General features: G+C 38.6%; 1 protein-coding gene across 5 annotated transcripts in view; it reads right to left on the bottom strand.

Annotated features, from left to right (window-relative positions):
- The window catches only part of LOC141793369 (teneurin-3), a 177,423-nt gene that overhangs the window by 144,232 nt on the left and 11,832 nt on the right, over positions 1 to 21,359 (bottom strand). For all 5 annotated transcript variants that reach the window (XM_074674011.1, XM_074674012.1, XM_074674013.1 and 2 more), the window contains exons 2-3: positions 16,800 to 17,263; positions 13,999 to 14,274 (exon numbers count right to left, since the gene is read on the bottom strand). In XM_074674011.1, coding sequence (XP_074530112.1) covers positions 13,999 to 14,274; positions 16,800 to 17,073 — 550 coding nt within the window. In that variant the 5' untranslated portion in view covers positions 17,074 to 17,263. The remainder of the gene's footprint in view (positions 1 to 13,998; positions 14,275 to 16,799; positions 17,264 to 21,359) is intronic.

Below are 21,359 nucleotides of genomic sequence, written 5' to 3'. Positions count from 1 at the left end.
ATCGTTGGCCTCAAATCTATATCTGCAAAGTGCTTAGGTTTGCATTGGTGATTAGATGAATTGAACCGAGAACAGTCTGTTACTTGAGCATCCCTTCATAGCGAGGATACCTAATGCCTCTCCCCCTGCCTCTGAAGTGACCACAGTTTCAGGATGCTTTGCTCTGGGCGCTTGGCCAGAGAGCTTTATGTATTCTGATACCATTCATTTTTAATCAGGACCAGAATATCCTTCCAAACCCTCCTGCAAGCTGCCTTTGGCTACAAGACATCAATTTTGTTACTTTTTAATTGATTTGGCAGCTCTTCTCTTGTCGCCTTTACAAGTTGGTTGTTAATACTGCTAATATATTGTGTAAGTGTGATGTGCTGAGATGCTCATATATAAAGCTAATCATTCAGAGGTTGTTTAGGATAAAAATGAATACATGATCTTCGAAGAGCAGCTGTTTATAAAAGCAAAGATATATGGGAAGCAAACAAGAACATTCACCAGCAAGTTAGGCTTCATGTGCAACAGCTGTAATTAAAAAAATCAGTATGTTGTTGAAGCTCACATTAGAAAATGTGAAAGTGTACATTTGACAGTTTTAATTACAGATTTGACTTTTCAACTGCACTGATTTATTTTTTTTTAATGTAAAAAATTGATTTGATGGCTGACAGGTTGAGAGGTTTTTTTGTTTCATACTTTTTATTCTTTTATCTGGTAAGTACAATCTTTTATGTTTCATGTCCTCTGAAGTATTTTTTATTCACTTGAATTTTTTTTTCTATCATTTTTTTCATTATTGTAAAGCTTTCATTCTGTAAGTTGTGTAAGAATATGTTTGAAGCAATTTTTTTTTTATTTGCACGGAAAATGTCAAAATCAATTAATTTGCCAATAAAATCAAGATTTTTTTCCCAATTTAATTTGCTGAAACTGTTTCATGTGTTTAAAATATTTGAGCTTTTGTTTATTCAGCTGTTGATTTTAGAGCAAATGTTCCTTTTCCTCTTTTTTGTGAAAATGTGTGAAACCTTTATCCTTTATCATTGTTATTATATTTTGTTTTTGCATTAATAGATTAAACCTTTTTTTCCAAGAAATATTAATATTTGTTTTTTATTTCATGGCATCCCTGGAGCCACTGTCTTTTGTTTTCTTTAAAGAATTACTTGAAATAATTTTTTCTTTGAAGCTTTTGGAATCACATCTCCTTATTCTCAAATGTGGGGGACTTTCATCTTTGTTGTTGTTGTTATTGTTGTTGTTTTTTTCACCCATAAACCATAAATAAAACTATTTCATGCTGTGTTTTATATCTAAAATTTAGTTTGCTTCCTTTCTTTTATTTATTTATTTAAAAAAAAAACATTGAATGTATTGCTTTTCCTATTTTAGTTTAATTCTTATGCTGCTTTCCTTCTGCGGGCTAATACATTTGTTCACCCATGTTCAAACTGACAGTGTTGTGTGTGCTCAGCATACATCACACTCTGGGACGTGACCAGCTCGTCTCCTCGACGGCTGTGAGAGGGTTTCTTCATGTAGCTGAGGAGGAAAGAGAGGACGTGGGAGCAGGGGAGGGGGAATCTTCTTCTGTGGTATAATGAGTTTGACAATGAAAGTGACACTGTGTCCTCCCTGGACCTTGCTGTGTGATCAATCATAACAATGGCTCACCATTTCCTCCTCTGGATACTGACCTTTCTCCCTTCAGGAAAAGAAGTGGGTGTGTGTGTATGTGTGTGTTGCAGTGTGTGTGTGTGTGTGTGTGTTCCTGTATATTTCCCTGTGCCATCTTTCCAATCAGCTCCTTTAGTGTCCTTTAGAAATGAGACATATTCCCACTCAAAGATCCCAAAATGTCCAACTCAGGGAATACTGATGTGTTTAACACTGAGTTATAATCTATTTTAATCTTGGATAAAGCACTGTGACTTTTGGGAGGGTTTCAGGCAACATCAGGCTTATATATTTTAAATCCCATCACCTGTACAGCTTACAAGGTGATGCTGTTACTCCAGTTAGGATAACTGCCAAGATTTCATGCAAATACCAATGAGTAAGATTAATACTCACAGTTATTTTAAACGTTTCATAACCAGAACTAAAAGTGATAGAAACGAAAATGACAAGGAGCAAGATTTTGGAGCAGTCATACTGGATTTTAGCCGACCTGGCCTCCCAGCACTTGTCTAAGTGGACGTCTCATCAGCAGCCTGCTTACTGTATCCATGTCAGTTTATGTGTATTAGCTTAAATATTAGCTAAACTCAAATAAAACATTAAAAATAAATCTGAAAACATTGCTTCCATCAAAATCCTCTTAAAGTGCTGAAGCCACAAATGTCCCATGATGACGATAAGGCGTCCAGACAGTTTTATGGCTGGTTTTATGCCTTTCTTAATTATTGGTTTATCTGCGCTGCAGAGGTACACACTGGCTCTCCATCTTTTAAATAACATAAAATCTGATCAATACACCGCTCTATCTGACAATGAGGTACATTAAGTCAAGCTGATGTACCGTCAAGGTAAGACAGTAAAATTTAAACTGTTAGAAGGGAGTTATTAATGCTACTCTTAAGAATACCTGACATCAGGAGGGATCTTTTAATATTTAATTGAAAATAGAATCATAATAATAGAAAAAGTCAGTGCTTTATCATTAAAAATACAAGTGCATAAATAATTAAACTGTCTTTTTTTTCAGTCAATCCTGAAAAAATCCTGAAATAAGGAAAATGACCTCAGAGATAATTACCATATTAAACTTCATGAGACTTTCTTAGAAGCCTTTTTTTTAATATAATACGTCTGACGAAGAGGGATGGTCTTATATTTAGTGTTTACTAATCAATGGTAACAGATGACGCCACTTTTCTGTCAAGCAAGTGTACCTCAGCTTTCACCACAGCAGTATCAGAGGGACAAAAGTTGAAGGGACAATGAAAAGTAGGACAAGTTAGCAAACAACTGAGATGAAGTCATGGAGGTTCTCTTGAAGTAAACAATTAACGCAGTTGTTATGATATTAAAAAGTCTGATACGAGAGGTTCTTTATTCATGCTCTACATATGCTCACATTTGATTCAGTTTATAAATGAAAATTTAATATGAGAAAAAAAAAAATCAGTGTTTGCTTCTTCGTTACTGCCAATTACATTTTTGTGTTTTAAAATATATATCTTTATATGCCATATCTGTCTTTCTTTCTATCTATCTATCTATCTATCTATCTATCTATCTATCTATGTAAATGATAGTTTTTGCCGTCTCTTTCTTCTAATTTCTTTCAAGGAGTTGTTCCAAGACATTTTTTTAACCATTTTTGGTTTGTTTTTTTTAAACAATCCTGAGATTATTTTATTTTATTTCCACCCTTGGTGGGACATGTTCTACAATGCCTGTGAGGCAAGACCCAGGTCAAACAAATTAAAGGTTTGAAAAAGCACAGCTGTTTTCCCACCTTCTGTTAACATTTCATTTAAGACACAAGAATCTCTTTTTATTTACCTGGACAGTAATAGGTCATACTCATGCACACTTAAGAAAGTATATCTATGTCACTGTGTTTCAAAAACAACACACTGCACCCTGCAGTCTGTGTACAAGTCTCCATCAACATCTAACACCTTATTAATTCAGGCAATATTGGTGAGCGTTTGATAAAGGGAAAGTAGATTGAGACCGAAACCCTTTGATTTGTGGCATTGTTTGAGGTAGATGAAACACTCACATGACGAAAACTGCCTGAAATTCTGACTGAAGTTGAGGCCTTTTAATAAAACATTTATTCATGTGTATAAAAAGACTCCCAACACATTCCCACTGCTTATGAAAAGATCCAGTGCTATAATTTGCAGTCAAAATGTGCTTTTAATTGTGTGTGTCAAAAAAGAAATTAGAGCAGCCCGATACAATTAGCACAATACATTTTTGCGAGTATTTTCATCATTTTACTCAACCAATTAATTGGAAAATTTAAAAGACTGAGTAAAGATTGGGGCGTTTTTGAGTCGGCGGTACAACAACTCGTTTTCTAAATGGTTGTTAACAGAACCCCACACTACACTATGTGTTTAATGGTATATATATAAAAAAAAAACAGATCTAGAACTTTCTGTAACCTGGCAGCTTTGAGCTCTGTGTCTTGCTCAAGGACACACTGGAAAGCCTGAACAAAAGACTCTTGTTAAGCTCATAATTTTAAAGAAACCACAATCAAAGACAGCCCAAGATGACCCTGCAAGTATGAAAACAAGCAAAGCAAAGACGTTTTCTTTATCATTCAGATGAGACAGGAGCAGAAGAAGCTTTTGGCTCTTAACTTTTTTGATTGAAAACATCCATTGGTTAGGAGTGCAAAGGTCAAAGCCACAGCACCATGACAATAGCAAATATCCGCACGTCCCCAGATAGGAGAGAGAGAAGAGATGGTAAAAGAGGGAAGACATGAATCCAAATAGATCTGTGGGTTGGCGCTAGTCTGGGGACGATGCCTGAACACTCAATGGTGCTCCAGGAAAAGAAGAAAAATCTATTTTTGGCAATGTATAAATGAGAAATGCAGTTCCACATACTGCAGTAAATCCTGGCTTCTTCCCATCTGATTTTGCTTCCCACGGTTATTATCTGTCAAAGGTGTAAAAAGTAAGCTACATTTCCTTGATTACCACTCTACAAGCAATCAGTGAGACATATAACCTCCCATACGTCTTGTTTTGGTCATCTCAGGAGGATGAGGATGGATCTGTGGGTTAAGAAATCATTGATGGTTCCTGAGGAGATACCCTCCCGACATGTAATTACCAACAACACAATTGGACCAACATGCTAATTCTTGTCTCTTCCATTGATATTCATAGAATCTAAAATGGCTTCCCGACTATTTCCGTATCGCGTGGTAATACAATCACTCAATTAGGCTGTGTGATGAAGTGAAATGAGCCATTTTCTCTTGAGGACGGTAAATAGTGGCCTCCTCGTAATTGACAACTGCAGAGTAATTCCTAATCGTAATGACATGTCCTGCAGTCTGGCACTGCGGAGTGATTAGACTGAGCGGAGCACCGACCCACACAGTGTTGTCAGGGATGCTCTGCAAAAGCTTGGGTGAAAGTGAAGTTGGATGGGGGAAATGTTGATGCGTGCTGATAAGGCTGCAGAAAATAGATGTTGGAGGGAGTTAATGGCTTTTTACAGTGCAGCTGCATAACAGTAACCCTGACAGATTAACCCAAAAGCTCATTTAAACAAGTGCTTTACTGGAAACCCGCTTGGTTAGTTGGAAAAAACACTACACTACACCCATGTCAATCTTTGGAACGGGGCTGGGTAATATGCTACTATTCTTATAGTTGATTAAAATTAGATTAAAGTCAATTTACTGTTGGCTAAAGCTTTTCAACTGAGAGGACTGGGTTATTTGCTTACTTTAAGACCACAGAAGAAGAGATTTGATGACATCATCTTGGAAGTCTTTGCAGTAGATCTGACATAATTCAAATTGCTGTTAATGGACTTATTGATCAGCGACTTCACTCTGCAATAGAAAATAGTCCAATGGAGCATGCACTGTTGGTTATGCCTTATTGAGATGTCTTTTTTAAATTAGTTTGTGATTATGCTTCTCATTTTGAGAATCTGTTCAATCAAAGCTAATAGGTCATGCTTGACAAACTGTTATAATTGGGAAAATCTTTATTTTCATCAGATTTGGTTGAATTAAAAAAGGCAAATTTATTTATCTTGACTTTAAAGACAGAGAAATATGGGAAGCTGCTACAACTTTTGGCATTTCTACCTTTTTTTTCCGACAGGACAGCTGAAGAGAGCCAGGAAATGTTGGGAATAAAGAGAAAGGGACACAGCAAAGGGGACAAGGACAGGAATTGAACCTCTGACTACTGAAATAAGGACTATAGCCACTGTACATGTAAAGCTAAGCCAAAATTTTTAATGGTTTGTGATGTCACTTCTTTTAGTGTCTTCTTATACTTCATATCCTAAAATCTATAAAACCTTGATACCATTTAAGTGATGCTTTTGATTTAATTTTTGAGTGTAGTTTGAAAAATGCATGTTCAATGGCATCAGACAACAAAAGAAATGTCCGATGTGATAGAGGGAAAGAAAGAGGACACAGCTCCCTGTGTGAAAAGAGCACAAACTCAAGCAGAGACCAAATCGAGTCAAATTTACTGAGTGTATTTGTTTTATTACAAGTCTAAATAAGTCATCACACTTCATGTCAACCACATTGACCTGACGAGTCCAGACATGAAACTTATTTTCAGATGTAACAAGCCAAAAAAAGAGAAGCCCTACTTCCAATGAAGCCATCAGTTTTTTTCTTTACAACTGTCTTCAAACAATAAAATGAGCTCTTTTCTATTCTTTCTGACCACTCAAAGAGATTTCTCACAACCTGTCACTTTCACCTTTTTGGTGTCACTATGGGACTATCAGCACAAATTAATTCCATTTATCTATGTATAAAAAATCAGGGAACATCCTAACAATTTGAGTATCATAGTGTTTATCCCAAAGGGTAATTTGGGACACCAATTTGCATTCATACAGTGCTGACTATGTCACTGAGAGCAGGGGGTGGGGTTCAGCGTCTTGCCAAAGGACACTTCAAAATGGGACTGCTGGGATCCAACCAGGTGATGGGACTTTCCAGGAAAGAGACAACCCACTCTGCTGGGACTGAAACATGTTATCGTTTGAAAGTGAAATGCATGCATCATGGGATATGTGACCTCGAACACTTCACAGTACTGTCACTTTTTTTTTTTAAGTTCCATGATAACGCCACATCTTTTCGACATCACTTTAATGCATCTCACTTCAAACTCAGAAAACGGACCGCTGTGCATGCACACTGTGTCTGTGTGTCACGTGACTGAAAAATGTAAACATGCACATATTTATGCTGCCATTACAAATATCCCTGCAGATACTCGATATGAAACAGGTTTTAAAGCTGCACTACTGCCTGTTCCACGGCTCATTAATGCTGTGGCACACATATGGGCAGATAATGTGTTTACTTTCACTACCTGTAACTCATATACTGTACAGTGTAGTGTTGTGTAAGACACATGCAAGAGAGAATGGTGAGTTTTGTTTAATTAAAATGTTTGAATTCCTGAAATTTTTCTTTCAAAATATGCATTGCTTGGTGAAAATTTTTTGCAATGTATGTTTTTCCAATTATTATGCAGCCCTGCACTCTCCACTGAACTACAGCTGCCCCAAGTATTACACTGTAAGTCGTACATCTTGTTCCAAAACTTAACAGGAACATTTTACTTGCTGTACTGAAGCCTTTTTTTTAACAAGTCAAGTCCTTCTCTTTCTCTGTAAGGTCTCAAACTAAGATTTATATATGGACCCCTCAGGTCAATGTGGCTTATCTTTAGAAGTCCAAGATGTTTAGACCTGTAATAAGAGAACAATAGTTAGTATGGTTAGTGCTCATGTTGGATCAATTTTTTATTGTTTGATAATTAGCATTTAGAATTGTAATTCTTATAACTGCTGAAAATACTTCACAAGTGTGGTCATCTTAAAGATAAGTCATGTAAAGCAATTGGTTTGAAAAATTTAAGATCTTAAAGTATCTGAATGAACATCCATGTCCTGCACGAGGTTGTTAGGATGAAATCTCACCCAACAGTACTGAGGAGTTTTGATGGAAGATTTGAAGAAATCTGTTTTTTCCTTATTATAATGCAAATTTATACAACAAGACACTCCAAAGTCTAATCAGATCATCCACTCTGTGGGGGGGAGCTGTGGCGCAAAAAGAAAGTTTTCATTTTCTTTTGCTGTTGTGTTCACAAAAAAAGTATTTCAGAAGAAAGAAAAATAAGCATTTGCATGATATTTCATAGTTGCTGACACGGATAGAGTTTCAACACAGACGGACCGTTCGTTTGTTTCAAAGACAGTTTAAATGTCAGAGACCTTCCCTCCTCACACAAACAGAGCCCTGACCTCCTCAGGGCTTTTCAAGCCTCTCCGAAATAGAAAGAACCACATTCGCTCACAACGCCGATGAGCACAGCACCTGCTGTGACACCTCAGCATGTCACCGTCGAGTCCCACAACCCCCCGTCACCAAGAGCTCTAACAATATGAGCACTTAAGTGGTGACAGCTCCGCAAGCAGGGGGAGTGATGACAAAAAATGACGGCACTCAAAACGCCGCCTTCTCTTTGAGCTTCATCCCAAACATCACCGAGACACCTCCCCAGCTCCTGTTAGCAAATGATGAAACTGGTTTTCCTCTGCTGGTTTTGGAGGGAGCTTCGAAAAAACATCACAGATGGCCAGCCCTTTTGACCAAAAGAAAAAAATCGTATGTTATTTATTCGTTTCATGGACGTCTTGTGCCATATTGAATTGAGAAAGTGACGAGGGAGGATTTCTGCCTGCGACGATCAATAGGCTGATTCCTCTGTCACAATACGAGGTGTCGATCTGAGCTTGGAGTTTGACAGATGGTGCGTCTCCTTCATCAACGTGACGTCCCGAGTGTCTCTACATGTGTGTGTGTGTAGATTTCTGCACTTCTGCTTGATTTTTTTTTTAATCTTGGAGAGATAAAGTGAGAAACAAAGTGCAACATGAGAGAGTTGGTGTGTGCACTTGTGTGTGTGTGTGTGTGTGTGTGCATGTGTGTATGCACAAAGTGGGGAGAGAGAGGTGCCGAGTTGGAGAACATGAACACGAGCACACAGAGAAAAATGTTGGAGGGGGCCTGATATGCTTTCATACTCCCACCCAAAAAGCCTTTGGTGCTTGCTGTGCTACAGCACACTTTGCTGTGACTCTTCCACTGATTTAATTAACCTTATACTGGCACTGTTACTACAATGAATCTGGGAACTATAGTCAACTGCAAAAAATGTCTGACAGCAAGAAATTCAGAAATATTTGGAAAAATTCCCTAAAAACAGTCCCAAACATGAACATGGCAGTAAAGAGACTGCTGCTGCATCCATCCAGCATAGAAACATCAAAGGGGGTTATCCTTTTTTTCCACCAGAATTACTTTGGACAGAAAGTGAAGCTGATGCTTCTCTAACAAAAGATGACAGGCGTTGCAGCAGAAGAGTCCCTCCTTCCTAACCAGGGGTCAGGAGACGTCAAGGCCCTTTGCCGAACGACAAACCCCCATGTGTGACGGTTTACACAGCCGCGCAGAGCTGTCACAAGGTGCGGCAGCGCTGTAGCTGCACTACCTAACAAGTCAGCCTTAGCTTTTTTTCACACCCTATTAGGAATACAACTCAACTGGGCCGTGCTATGTTTCTGTTTCTAGCAGTCATTCATGTTTTATGAAGGGTATAATATTGATTCTGAAGCTGTTGCAGTCAACATAAGGGTGGAAGAAATATTTCTGTCTCCACTTCGATACAGCAGCGATACGTTGACCTCAGAGCTGGAAGTATGTATATTTTATAAAAAATACTTGAACCTGAAGTCTAATAATTTAATATTGAGTCATTAAAAATGCATCACAGTAAAGCACTACAGTGGCCTGGAACCTGCAAAGAGCTGCTGCTCCAGCCGGCTTTGTTTACAAAGTGATTTGTGCACTTCTTTAAAAGGACATTTTTGTCTTCATGCAAAATTTATTTCTTTGGTGCTTATTACCAGAAGTGGCAGCACTGCTAAGGACAATTTTTAAGCTTTAAATCTCGAATTCAACGCTTTTCAAAGCAAACCGGATGATGAAATTGCATTCAGTCCTTCACAGAGTTGTAAAACTCCAATTTACAAGAAGAGCAAAGTGCATGGTTACTTCCATTATCCACCTGAACACTTTCCTCATGTTTCACTCACAGCTGCTCGCCAGAGTAGTTCTGAGCTACCTAGGGATGTCAAGTGACCCACTTTAACCCATGCAAGCCAATGTCTGAACAATTTTTCAATATATAATTCCCGGCACAAATAATGCTTTAGAAAAGACCGAGGTCACTTAATAAAACAAACTCAGAATCTACGTATGTCCATCTCTGATCAGTGTTTGAAAAATTACGGAAATATGTTTCTCTTTGTGTGCCTTTTTCTTTCTTTACAAGAAACCTTTCAAGAAAAAATCTAACTAGAGCAACATATTTCTTATTACTTACCATGAACACATAACTATAATGCAGATATAGTAAATGAAATCATACTGTTCCCATAAAACAGGGTTATAAATGAATTAATTCTACTCCTCTAATCTTCAGCAGTTAACGTACTTTACAACTGCTATCAATAAAATAAAACTCACTCTAATCTGTTTAAAGCCCCATGTGCTCTCACTTTATCTAACTGTAAGATTTCTCTCCTTTTTTATATACGGAAGCAACTTAAAGAAAGAGGATGCACTACTCCCTACAGGCATGAAGTGCCAACACAACACAGCTGGTACATGACACAGTCCTCGTGTCACATGAAGTTTTCTGTGAAGATATAAGTGTGTGTATCTAATTGTGTCCATGTAGCTAGCATGTGTTTGTGTGTTTTGCAAGGCATCACTGTCAAGTGTAAAGAAGTGGTGGTGTTAGCTAAAATCTGCATGCCAAGAAAAAAAAACGTTGATTAAGTAGATCATTATTTTTTAATTATTGTGCTGGTGTGTCTCTTTGAGAGCTTTAATAATCAACAGGGAAATTACAAAGTAGTGAAAGTTGAGCTTCCCAAATCTATCCAAAGTAAAACAAATGTCAAATATTTTGTTAACTGAAACATGTTTTTGGAAAAGATTCAAACATTCTCTGGCTCTTTCTTCTTAAAAGTAAGGATCTGTCTCATTCTGTCAGTCACTGGGTGTTGGATGATTAGTTGGATAAATTAATAATCTGATAACATGACTTCAGGCTCTGGAAAAGTACAAAATGCATGTTTCTCAATTAACAGAATTGAATTGAAGCTCTGAGTTAAATATTATTTTTTAGAAAGTTTTTGAAGACTGAATTTTCCATGTGCAGAAACAGGCATTGTGTGTGTCCTCCATCATTTAGAAACAACGGTCTTATAGCTTTGAATAGCAAAACTAAATAAATAAAGAAATAAAACACTCACATTGAAGTGTTCGGTGGCCTGGACAAAGTTTATGTAGGAGGCAGCAGATTGTATATATATTTAAACTGTATGGATCCAGTTATTGAGATATGCAATGACTCCTTAGGATCACTTGGTCATTCTCACAACAAGAAAACCAATAATCTGGACGCTTTAATCAATGGATTTTGTTTTGCAGGGATTCTGTCAGTGGCAGGGGATTATGTTAAGTGTAAAATCAATAAAGGCTGCTTAACAGAATGATTCACTTAAGCATAACTTTTTTCACATTAAAAATCCTCCATGCAAAGTCATAAAGGATATGACTAGTGTAAACACTCACAGCTTGGACCTTTGTAAAGCAAATATGGGTCTGGCTTTTAAAAGCAAGTATGATAATGCCAAAAAACGTGGATGTGAAACAACTTCAGTCGACCAAAAATGGCCTCTCTTTCACAGGCTGGGTGCTCTCTATTGCAGAGAAATTGAAAAATATACTTCATTTACTGGTGCCAAAATGCAAATGTCTCACTTCAGAGAACGACCACTCTCATTCTCTCTCTTAGTGGCTGCACTCAGCGGATCACTCAAAGCTGCAAAATGGACAAGATGACCACTCTGGTTTCATCCTTTAAAGGTGAACCTCTTTCTCTTCTGGATCAGCGAGGTTAACGTTCGCAGATGCGCCGCTCTCTGAACGTGCTGAAGCTCTGCCGGTACTTGTCTGTGCCGTACACTCTGTAGAACAGAGCAAATTAGAATGAAATATTGAGTTCATTTATGAATAAGTGGGGCTGAACGGCCCCTTGTTGGAACTTCTGCATGCATATTCAGTTGATGGAAACCTTTGGATGGGTCATTTCTCCAAGCTGCTTCATTAAATAGTGAAAGTCAAAAGTGCAATGCCTCCTGACAAAAAAAAAAAAAAAAAGCGAGAATCTATAGAGGTGGAACTGTGGCAAGGTTTTTCTTTGCTCCGGCTCAAATCTCGATGAGGGAAAAAAAGCACTTTAAATCCAAAAATAGTTGAACAAAGCAGGGCTGGAATTTTAAATTGCACCACGTCTCACATTGTTCTTCCAACAGAACAGTTTCTGCATATTAAAATGAAGTGCAGTTGAAAAGAACAGAACATAACATACACTTAAATAAATGAGCTCTTTGGTGTTGTTGCTTTTTGTAGCAGTAAAAAGGAACGGCACCTGGGATAAAGATCTAGCACGTCTGTTTATTTCCCTTTTAATGAAACTAATTGAGACAATAGTGAGTTAGATAAAGTCTCAGTGGGATGCTGTACTAGAGAGCCAATCCAAAGCAGCTCCTTTAGACTTTTCTAATAGAAACTCCAGAGGAGGCATGCTAAAGGGGTGTGTGTGTGTGTGTGTGTGTGTGTGTGCGTGTGTGTGTGTGTGTGTGTGTGTGTGTGTGTGTGTGTGTGTGCTAATACAGCTGAAGTGTTGGATGGCAGGTGCAATCGAAGCTCAATAGAGTATCTTTTCTGCAGAATGAAGCAGTAGCTGGAGCTATGGTTTCGTGCCCAGCATGTAAGGCAACAAATACAACTCGAGTCGAGCGCTAAAGAGGCAGAGGTTATGTTTACCGACACCTCTGTGGTTAGCTTGAGCTTTTAGTGCCTCATAAATGTATGTAGTGGATTGGGCTAAATCAGAAGGCCAGACACTGGATCAAAATACATCTCTTAGGGTTCTGATGGCATTTTTAAAAAAAGGTAAAAGACTTACTCAGACCCCCCCTCTGGTTCCTCCCTGGAGACAAGCTCCCTATGATGAATACTGCCATTAAGAAAATGACTTGTCTCAAATGTCAGACTGAAGCCAATGTTTGCAGAATCAAAATTGATAGCACATGAACACAAGACATTTTCCTTTTTCTTGCCCTCACTCTCTTTAATGTGCTCGCCAGGGGAAAGTGTAATCAAGCCTAATTATTTTAACCGCCTGCCACTCTTTGAGATCATCAGTTTCTAAAAAATAATTAGAGCTTTACGTTAAATGTGTTGTAATGGCAGTGGCTCATGCTATGAAAACGAGGATGATTGATGGGGAACGTCGGAAGCACTCGGCATCAGGAGATGAATTTTTAAAGATTTATTCTAAAACATAAGAAGCTGAGAGGATAAATTCAGTGAAGAAAGGGCAAATGTTAGTCATTTAAAGCACAGGCTGAGAAAGCATGATGCATTTCAAAATAAAAGACCCACTGTAAAGAAAACACCACAAGGATTTCATCAAAGAATGCAATTCTTTAACGACAAAAAGAGTTTTTGAACACTTCAGGTATAAATATTCACACAGCGAGCAACATAACATTTTTGCTTTTCATTATAGTTTATATTTAATGACAACTCAGATAGGCTGCTATCTCATAAATCTACTGCCTGCCTCCATTTGACGCAACAAAGGTTTACCCTCTTCAAACAAGAGAAGCTCAACACTGTGTCTCAGGTTTCCAGCGTGAACAAATTTGCACTTCAAACCATTGTACCCATTTAATCAGTTATTGTGCATGCCCAGTCAACCACTGCAGCATTTCTAAGCACAATCTCGGGCTGAGGCACACAAAGCTATCTTTGATTATACGCTAGCCCATGGGGAAACTTTATCAAACTCCTCTGCTTCCTGTGGAGAAGGACCAGGTGACTAGCAACTGCTCAATCAGAAGGCCAAATTCTTTTTCCGCATGCGGGTGAGGAATCACGCCTTTGATCCAATGAAAAGCAGCTGCAAAAGCCTCTCCAGATACCAGCCCCAACCAATCACACCTCCACTTCCTTCCACCAATCAGGGCCTTGTCTCCAGCACCCAACCATAATCCAACCTATTGCTGCTGTTTCTACATAGTGATTCCCCTTTCTTTGGAAAGCATGAGCCGCAAACAAATCAGCATTTTGAGGACAAAGAATGCAAAGCGTGCCCCACTCACCCATCTCGTTGTCTGATTTATTGTCCATTTCCGTGTCAGTGAGCGTGAGTGCCGAGTTCGAGCGACTGGAGAGGCATGAATTCTGCCCAGACTTTGCCCCTGTTCCCCAAAGAGTCATGGTACGTTCCGGTGAAACAGGTTCATGGTTTTCTGTAGCCACCGGTCCTCGGGAGTAGCTGCTAAGCGGGTGGGAGAGGCCCGTCTCGGGGCAGAGCGCCAAGCCCCTGCGAGGCGGCGGCTCACAGATCCCGAGCTGCCTCAGTGAAAACGTCTGGCCTGTGAATGACAGAAGTTGTAAAGTTAACAGACCAAGCAACAACACGGTTAATGGCCAAGAGCGGGGCAACGTCAAAAAAACACTTAACCTAAGAGCAGGGTGCAGGGGAGGGGGTAATTGTTAAATTAAAGCATCCTCCCAAGCTGCTTAACACCCATCAACTTATCAGGATACTTGAAAAGTTTCTTAGATTTAAATCATAGAGTAGATAAAGCTACATGTTGTAACAGGGTGTAATTTCCTAATGACCTACTTTGATTGGACAGTTTATCCCAAAACAAATACCCTTTAAGTCAAGTGTCTTGAGTGCAGCATCATGAATATTTGAGAAAAATCCTGTTACATCATAATTATTTATCATATTCAGAAGCAGCCCCTGTCAGGATGAATCATTAACACAAAAGTGTTTTCTGTTCCTTTTGGATTACTTCAGGCACTTGTGTTTAATTCAAATTAAATAATAGCCAGACATGTCTTTAGAGACACAACAGCATTTCACCGAGCAAAATAAATATTTATATATATTTTTTAAAGAGAAGCAGGAATGCTGCAAAAAAAGAAAAAAACAAAACCTGCTTCAGTCAAAAATGAAAACAGAGCTTTAGCACAAAAATGTATTAGTTAATATCCATTTACACTCACTTTAATGACTTTTTGTTTGATTTGATAATTTTTTTCTGCCATTTTTCTGTGGTCAGTATGGTAAAGTAATGACAGTTTTTTTTTGTATTTTTTTATTTTTAGACGTTTATATGGGATTAATTTTGGGTCAGAATTCCTGTGAAACACGGTTTCTTTAATTTGTACTTACACTACACACATATTGTCGGCGACAAGTTCGGTCATCTTACATTTTAATGTTTTCTATTAACTGTATAATTTTTCTAAATCTTTTTTTTTATGTTTTGGAAAACAAAAACTGAAAATAAATTAGTAAAGTACTCTTTAAAATGGAAACAGAATAGATCGAAAACATGTATCTTTATTACACGAGCACAATGTGATAAGAGGGGCTGTATATGAGTCAGGTTCCAAATGATCAAAACAAACAAATAAGACAGACGGTCAAACAGTGAAGAATAAAAATTGTATATCTAAAATAAACTATTGCATAAAATAAAACTATATTATGATTGAGATGACCGAATTGCGCTTTGAATTTAATAAGATCAGAAAGAAAAAGCGTTCGATGAAGAATAAAAATATGTTCGGGGTTATTTTCAAATATTCAAAAACTTTGAAAATGGGAAAGGTAAGTTTTAAAGTCTTTTATTGATTTTAGTTTTTTGTTTGCATGTCAAATGTATTTTTTTTTTCTGTCTGTGAGGATGGTGCAGAGTAGACCTTTCAAAGTCAGAGTGCTGTGTTCTGGAAACAATAAAAAAGAAGACTTCACATTTGATTAAAAAAGGGAATCATTAGAAAAGAAGGAAGATCGAGAGCTGGTATATGATACCTCTTTCTCCCTCCCTCTTTCCTTCTCAAATACACACACACACACACACACACACACACACACACACACACACAGATGGAGAGATAGAGCAGATTTACCTCGTCTCCACGAAACCTGCTCTTTCCCCAGCAGCACATTAATAATGTTTAAACTGACATTTACTGAGACGATGTCAGAAACAGTCGTTAACATTAAACAGACAGACTTTAAAAAGAAATAAAGAAAGCTACAATTCCTCCCACAACTTCATCAGAACACCATTAATACCTAAATGGGCACCAATTAGCAGCAAGAAAATGTAAGGGAGTGAATGGATAGATTTTTTTAATTGCATTCATATATGCCTGAATAGTGCCATAAAACAGAATAAACTGCAGAAACTTTTTAATTTCAGAAACCAGAGCACTTTCTAGCAGCCAATTAAAGTAAAGGGTTATTTACTGATCATTTCTCCTTATTATCTAAACATAATCCTGTCAGGTATGAGAATTTTATAAGGCCACAGAGTTCTACAGCATAGAAATAAATGTTGATTTAAAAAAAAAATAATAAGAAGAAAATAGAGCCCAATTGTGTCGCCATTTGACTCTGTTTAATTGTGTTTACCAGTTTGTAGCATCCTGGCATAGTGTGGTGAAATCCTGTCAAACTTGCACAGATAAAATAGAAGCCAAAATACCTAAAATGGCAGAAATTAGGAAACACAACAAACCACAAAATCTCTGCATCTTTGTTAGTTTGCTGATGATGTTTCGCACTGTTCATCCCAGCAAAAGAGCAAAGATACAGGAATTTAGTTACATTTGTCTTTTTAACAATTCAACGAAGCTGGAATGTCTGACTTCACATTCCCTCAGTAGAGTAGAAGAAATAAAACATGCTTTAACCACTGAGCTTACTTTTTGTAGTGAAGGCCATCAAACTGATGATGTGAGCTTGAAAAAGAGACTAAATTGTCTTGTAGCATCTTGAATAACCACACCATTAGCTCATATTGCCAAGATTCATATGCAGTTATTGACAAATCCTTCAGCAAGTGCCTCGGGTAAATGTTTGTAGCTTGCTAACCTGGCCTGCTGTACTCTGCACTTTCCTTGTGCACCATCTCCTTGACTCTGCCTCCGAACAGCATCCGCGAAGGGTCATGGTCAAAGGCCTGGAGCGTCTCACTGGAGCTGTAGGATTTCTGAGTGGGTACGCGGCAGGCTCCCTCCTCCCGGTCGGCTGAGGAGGCGGTGTAACGTCGCTCTCGATCCTCTCTGTCTCTCTCACAGAATCTCTCTCGGTCTCTCTGGCTCTTGGACAGCGAGCAGAAAGGCCGCTGCTCCCTCACCCGTTCCATGCTGCCTGCATGCTGGGCATCCAACTCCCTCCCCTTCACCACGACGCTCTCCTGAGACGCTCACCACTGGATTATTTCACTCTTTTCTCTCACCCCCTCCTCTCCCTCTTTTGGTTGTAGTTCTCTTCCACAGATTTCCAAACTCCCCTCGGTCACTCTTTTAGTCCATTTGGCCGTCCGCTCCTTCTACCTGCAGGAAGAGACACAGAGGAAGGGAAGCAAAGAGCTCAGATAACACTAATCCATCTGCTTCATCTTCAAAGGAACACACTTATCCCCCTCACACTGTCCCTCCCCCTTTCCCCCACCCCTGAAACCTCACCTGTGAACTCTGCCACACATGACTTCCTCTTTATAAAGAAGACTCCCCTCCTCCCTCCCCCTGCTTTAGCCTTCAAAATCAAGTTCATCCTCCCAGAGTTTAAAAGTTGTCCTTGAAAATCTTGTTTTTCAGAGTTTTTCAAAAACAACTGTTTGTTTTTTTTTCAATTTGTGTGTGTGTGTGTGTGTGTGTGTGTGTGTGTGTGTGTGTGTGTGTGTGTGTGTGTGTGTGTGTGTGTGGGGGGGGGGGTGGGTGGGGGGGGGGGGGTGGGGGGTAAATATCAAGCTTCACTTTTTTGTTACTTTCCCACAACAGGACTCAAGATTGACATCTGCCAAGTGTCACATGCTCTTAAAGACAGAAAATCAATAAGTCCCACATGGGGATGGCAGTAGACATTTTGACACATTCATACCAAGCTTTAATTATTAATTTAAACCTTTGTAAAAAATGATAACCCTGCTGCATGATAGGCATGTTAATTCAGTGACGTATCCCATCCTCTGGATAACTAGCAAGAAGAAAAGTTTCCATGAAAAACACGTTTATCTTCTGCATTTTAGTACAACTGCCTATGACACTGAGACAAATTCAAAGAGATGGTAAATTGCAAAATGAGAAATGTATTCTCTTCATACGTCTGTCGTTACTGTTTTTGTTTGGTTGTACAATTCAAGGTTTTTGAAAACTTGGGGATCAATGCAACCATCTCACAACAATACATGGAAATGGAAAAGTATCTTTGTGGCACAAGCACAGAGGAATTTGTTAATCTTAAAATATCAATAACATTATATTTTGTATAGAACAGGCAGGGAGTTATTTATAAAGGAATAATGGCTTTATTCAAAAGTCCCTCCAGTAAAAAGTACTTTAATTTGAACCTGTGAATAGCCACATAAACTTATGATGAAACAACCTGCAGAACGGAGATGTAAGCCAGTTCAAAATCTGTTTCATTGTTGTATTCTTGAACAAACTCTTTAAACTGTAGCTTTTACTGAGCATAAAGTGAGTCTGGTGTCTAATTTCCTGCTGAAAAATACGTCTGACAAGTTAGAGGACACATTTCATGAATAAACCATGGGAAACATTTGACAGAATAAATGAGAGGTCTGTTCGCACATATTTTCTCACATATTGGACTTACATATTTTCTAGCTACCCCGACTGTTTGGGTTTACTCGCCCACATTTTGAGACAGCTGTATGAGATTCTACCCTCCATTCCCAAACGATGGAGGTAAATGTTTCAAAGCTTTAAAAGAACTCTCAACTATACTTTGCTTAGGACAAGATTTGTAATCCTCATCACTCAGTTCAGTCAAAATAGATTATTAAAAAATATTCCCTCAGAGAAGGGACTTTTATTGCCAGAGAAGGTTATCCTGATTGGTGTGTTTTAGGAGAAATCTGATACAAGCCTATCTTCATCACCATCATCACCCCACGTTGGTGACAAAATTGAATTTTCCAAAGCAAGAATGCTTCACAAGACACACATTTCTAGAGAAGGTGCAAACCTGCACAGAATAATGATTACCACGTGCATGACAGCAAAAAATGCAAATTTCTCACAACCCATGACCCAGCTGTGTCGTATCCGCTCTGCATATATCTGCTGAGAACGCGCCCCACGGTAGACAAAACCATGATGGATCCGCTCGCACATAAACTGCATATCTTTTTGAGTTGTTCCTGTTAGAATCCCAAAGTTGTTGATAATCCAGGGACAGTCTTGCAGGTGGTGATTCGAAAATATGGACAAGAGGGATGAGAATGTGACTAATCCACAAAAAAACCCTTGAGTGGAATAAGGATTGGAGCCCCGGTGTGTCAGGAGTGTTTATTACCAGCCATTTTCCACTGCCTCCTGACTAAGACGCACACACACTCGCACTCACACCACACTAGTTTCATTTCTCTCCTGGCTGAGCTGTAAGACTAGAGTATCAGACTCCTTCTTCCCCCAAATGAGATCCACTTCGTTTCACATCAAGCATCAAAACCTTCCAATGAAGCCAGGACAGCGTACAAGAAAGCAACTCCAGCCCCGCTGAGACCTACCGAAAAACTGAAGCAGTCGCCGGCTGGAGTACGGGATGCAGGGATAATGAAAATTGTGAGCTGTTCTAGGCCTCTTCAACTAATTTTTTTCCTCCTCACTTCTCTCCAAGTTGCTGGATATCATTGTGTTCCCCCCAACGGGCTGAGATGCAATCAGTGACACGCTCTCTTGTAACCCTGACACTCAGCTCCTGACACTACCCCCAACACACTCACACACACACTGACAGACTGACTTTACGATGCCACAGGACATCTCACTCACATCTCATCACTTTCAGGAAATGTGCAGACCCTGTCCAGATTGGCAGATTAATGTACAGGATGAGTGTGAGCAGACACGCCCAGAAGCCTCCTTGATTACGATCCCCGTCTTCTTTATGGACTTGTAAAAGGATCTGCTGTCTGAGAAACAGCTAATGCTACAAGTCTTAGCTGCTGAGCCGCAAGCCCCCTGCTATACCAGGAATTAGATTTGTGTCCTAATCAGCTATAAGCCCTTGAGTGACCAGGCATGTCCCCGTATAAACATTTATGCTTCACTCTGAGGACCTGGAGATGCCATCTTTTTTCACAGCTCATCAAAGTGTCCAAATCGTGCACAGGCGCTGCACATGGGGACACTATCAGGATACAAGGGAGACATTCATGGTAGTTTAAGTTTTGTACAAAAGGTCATAGAGACTCTTGTGGGGATTCTATTGTGTTTCTGCAGGCTTTAAATTTCAAAGGTTTTAACTACAGTATGAAGCACAGAGGAATAAAAGGCAGTCTGTCTTGCTTGGAAGGCAAAAGTACACACATCCTTCTCTCTATAGTAGATTGCTGTGAAAAAAAAGACTGAGATAGGAGAAGTATAGATACTCCTATGCTCTTGTTTGAAGTGTGTGAAAGAAATTTTTGTGCCAACAACCAGTGTGGTTGTTACTGCATGAAATAAATCAAAACTCACTCCATATTTGGGAGTTTGTAGTTTGAAAGTAAATCAATTAAAAAATATCAAATTAAAAGAAAGAGGAACTCGTGCTAAAAAAAAAAAAAAAAAAAAAAAAAAAAAAAAAACAGCTTTGCTGCAATGTCTGTGAGAGACATTTCACTTCATCACACTGAATGATACACCCAAGAATCATCTTTTGTCTTGGGACAAGGTTATGGTTTATTCATCCCAAGGACAAATTTGGTTTGCGCAGTAACACAGATATGGTAAGCAAGCAAGTAAGAAAAAAAAATGTAATAAAAAAATACAAAAAGTTGCACATGCATCTGTTATACAAAGGTATATAAAGAATGACATAAAAGATCAATCAGACATACCAAGTGACATAGCAGGTGATAATGAGACCATATGACGTATTGCAACAAGTTTAACCCAAGGTGGCATTAGCTGCAAGTTAAAGTATAAAATAGACAATAGTGTGAGGTGAAAAAGGAAGCAGTGATAGTAAAGGTGAAATGTAAAGTAGCACCTTAGAGTGCAAGAAAAAAATAATCAAAACAGAACACAAGATGAGATCTTGTATTACTGTCTCATGGTTTCGCTGTGAACTGGCCTGGATTTTAGGAAGACTGCGCTCAGCAATGCAAATAAAAAACTGCTAAAAATTGTAATCCAATGAGTTTAAGCTGAAGAGTCGAGTCTGTTTTGATAATGTTGAAAACAGAATGCGCAGATGATGCATGGAAATTAAGCTAGTCAAAGAAACATACTCCTGTAGCGTCGTGGAAATTCTGCTAAAGTACAATTAAGTATTCTGCTTATTTAACACCCAATCTCTAGAAGTTTCTACAATGATATTGGAGAAAAGCTGACTGTAAAAAATGCTATGATTGTAGGAAAAATCAAAGTAATACAAAGATTTGTTTGAACACATTTTAAGGAGAAGCTCTTGTAGGTATGT

Source organism: Halichoeres trimaculatus, unplaced genomic scaffold (assembly GCF_033239565.1).
Source record: "Halichoeres trimaculatus isolate MK-OKI-2021-1 unplaced genomic scaffold, fHalTri1.1 fHalTri1_scaffold_7, whole genome shotgun sequence".
NCBI classification, from domain to species: Eukaryota; Metazoa; Chordata; class Actinopteri; order Labriformes; family Labridae; genus Halichoeres; species Halichoeres trimaculatus.
Note: the sequence above shows the minus strand (reverse complement) of the source record. Positions and strands in the feature narration are given on the sequence as shown.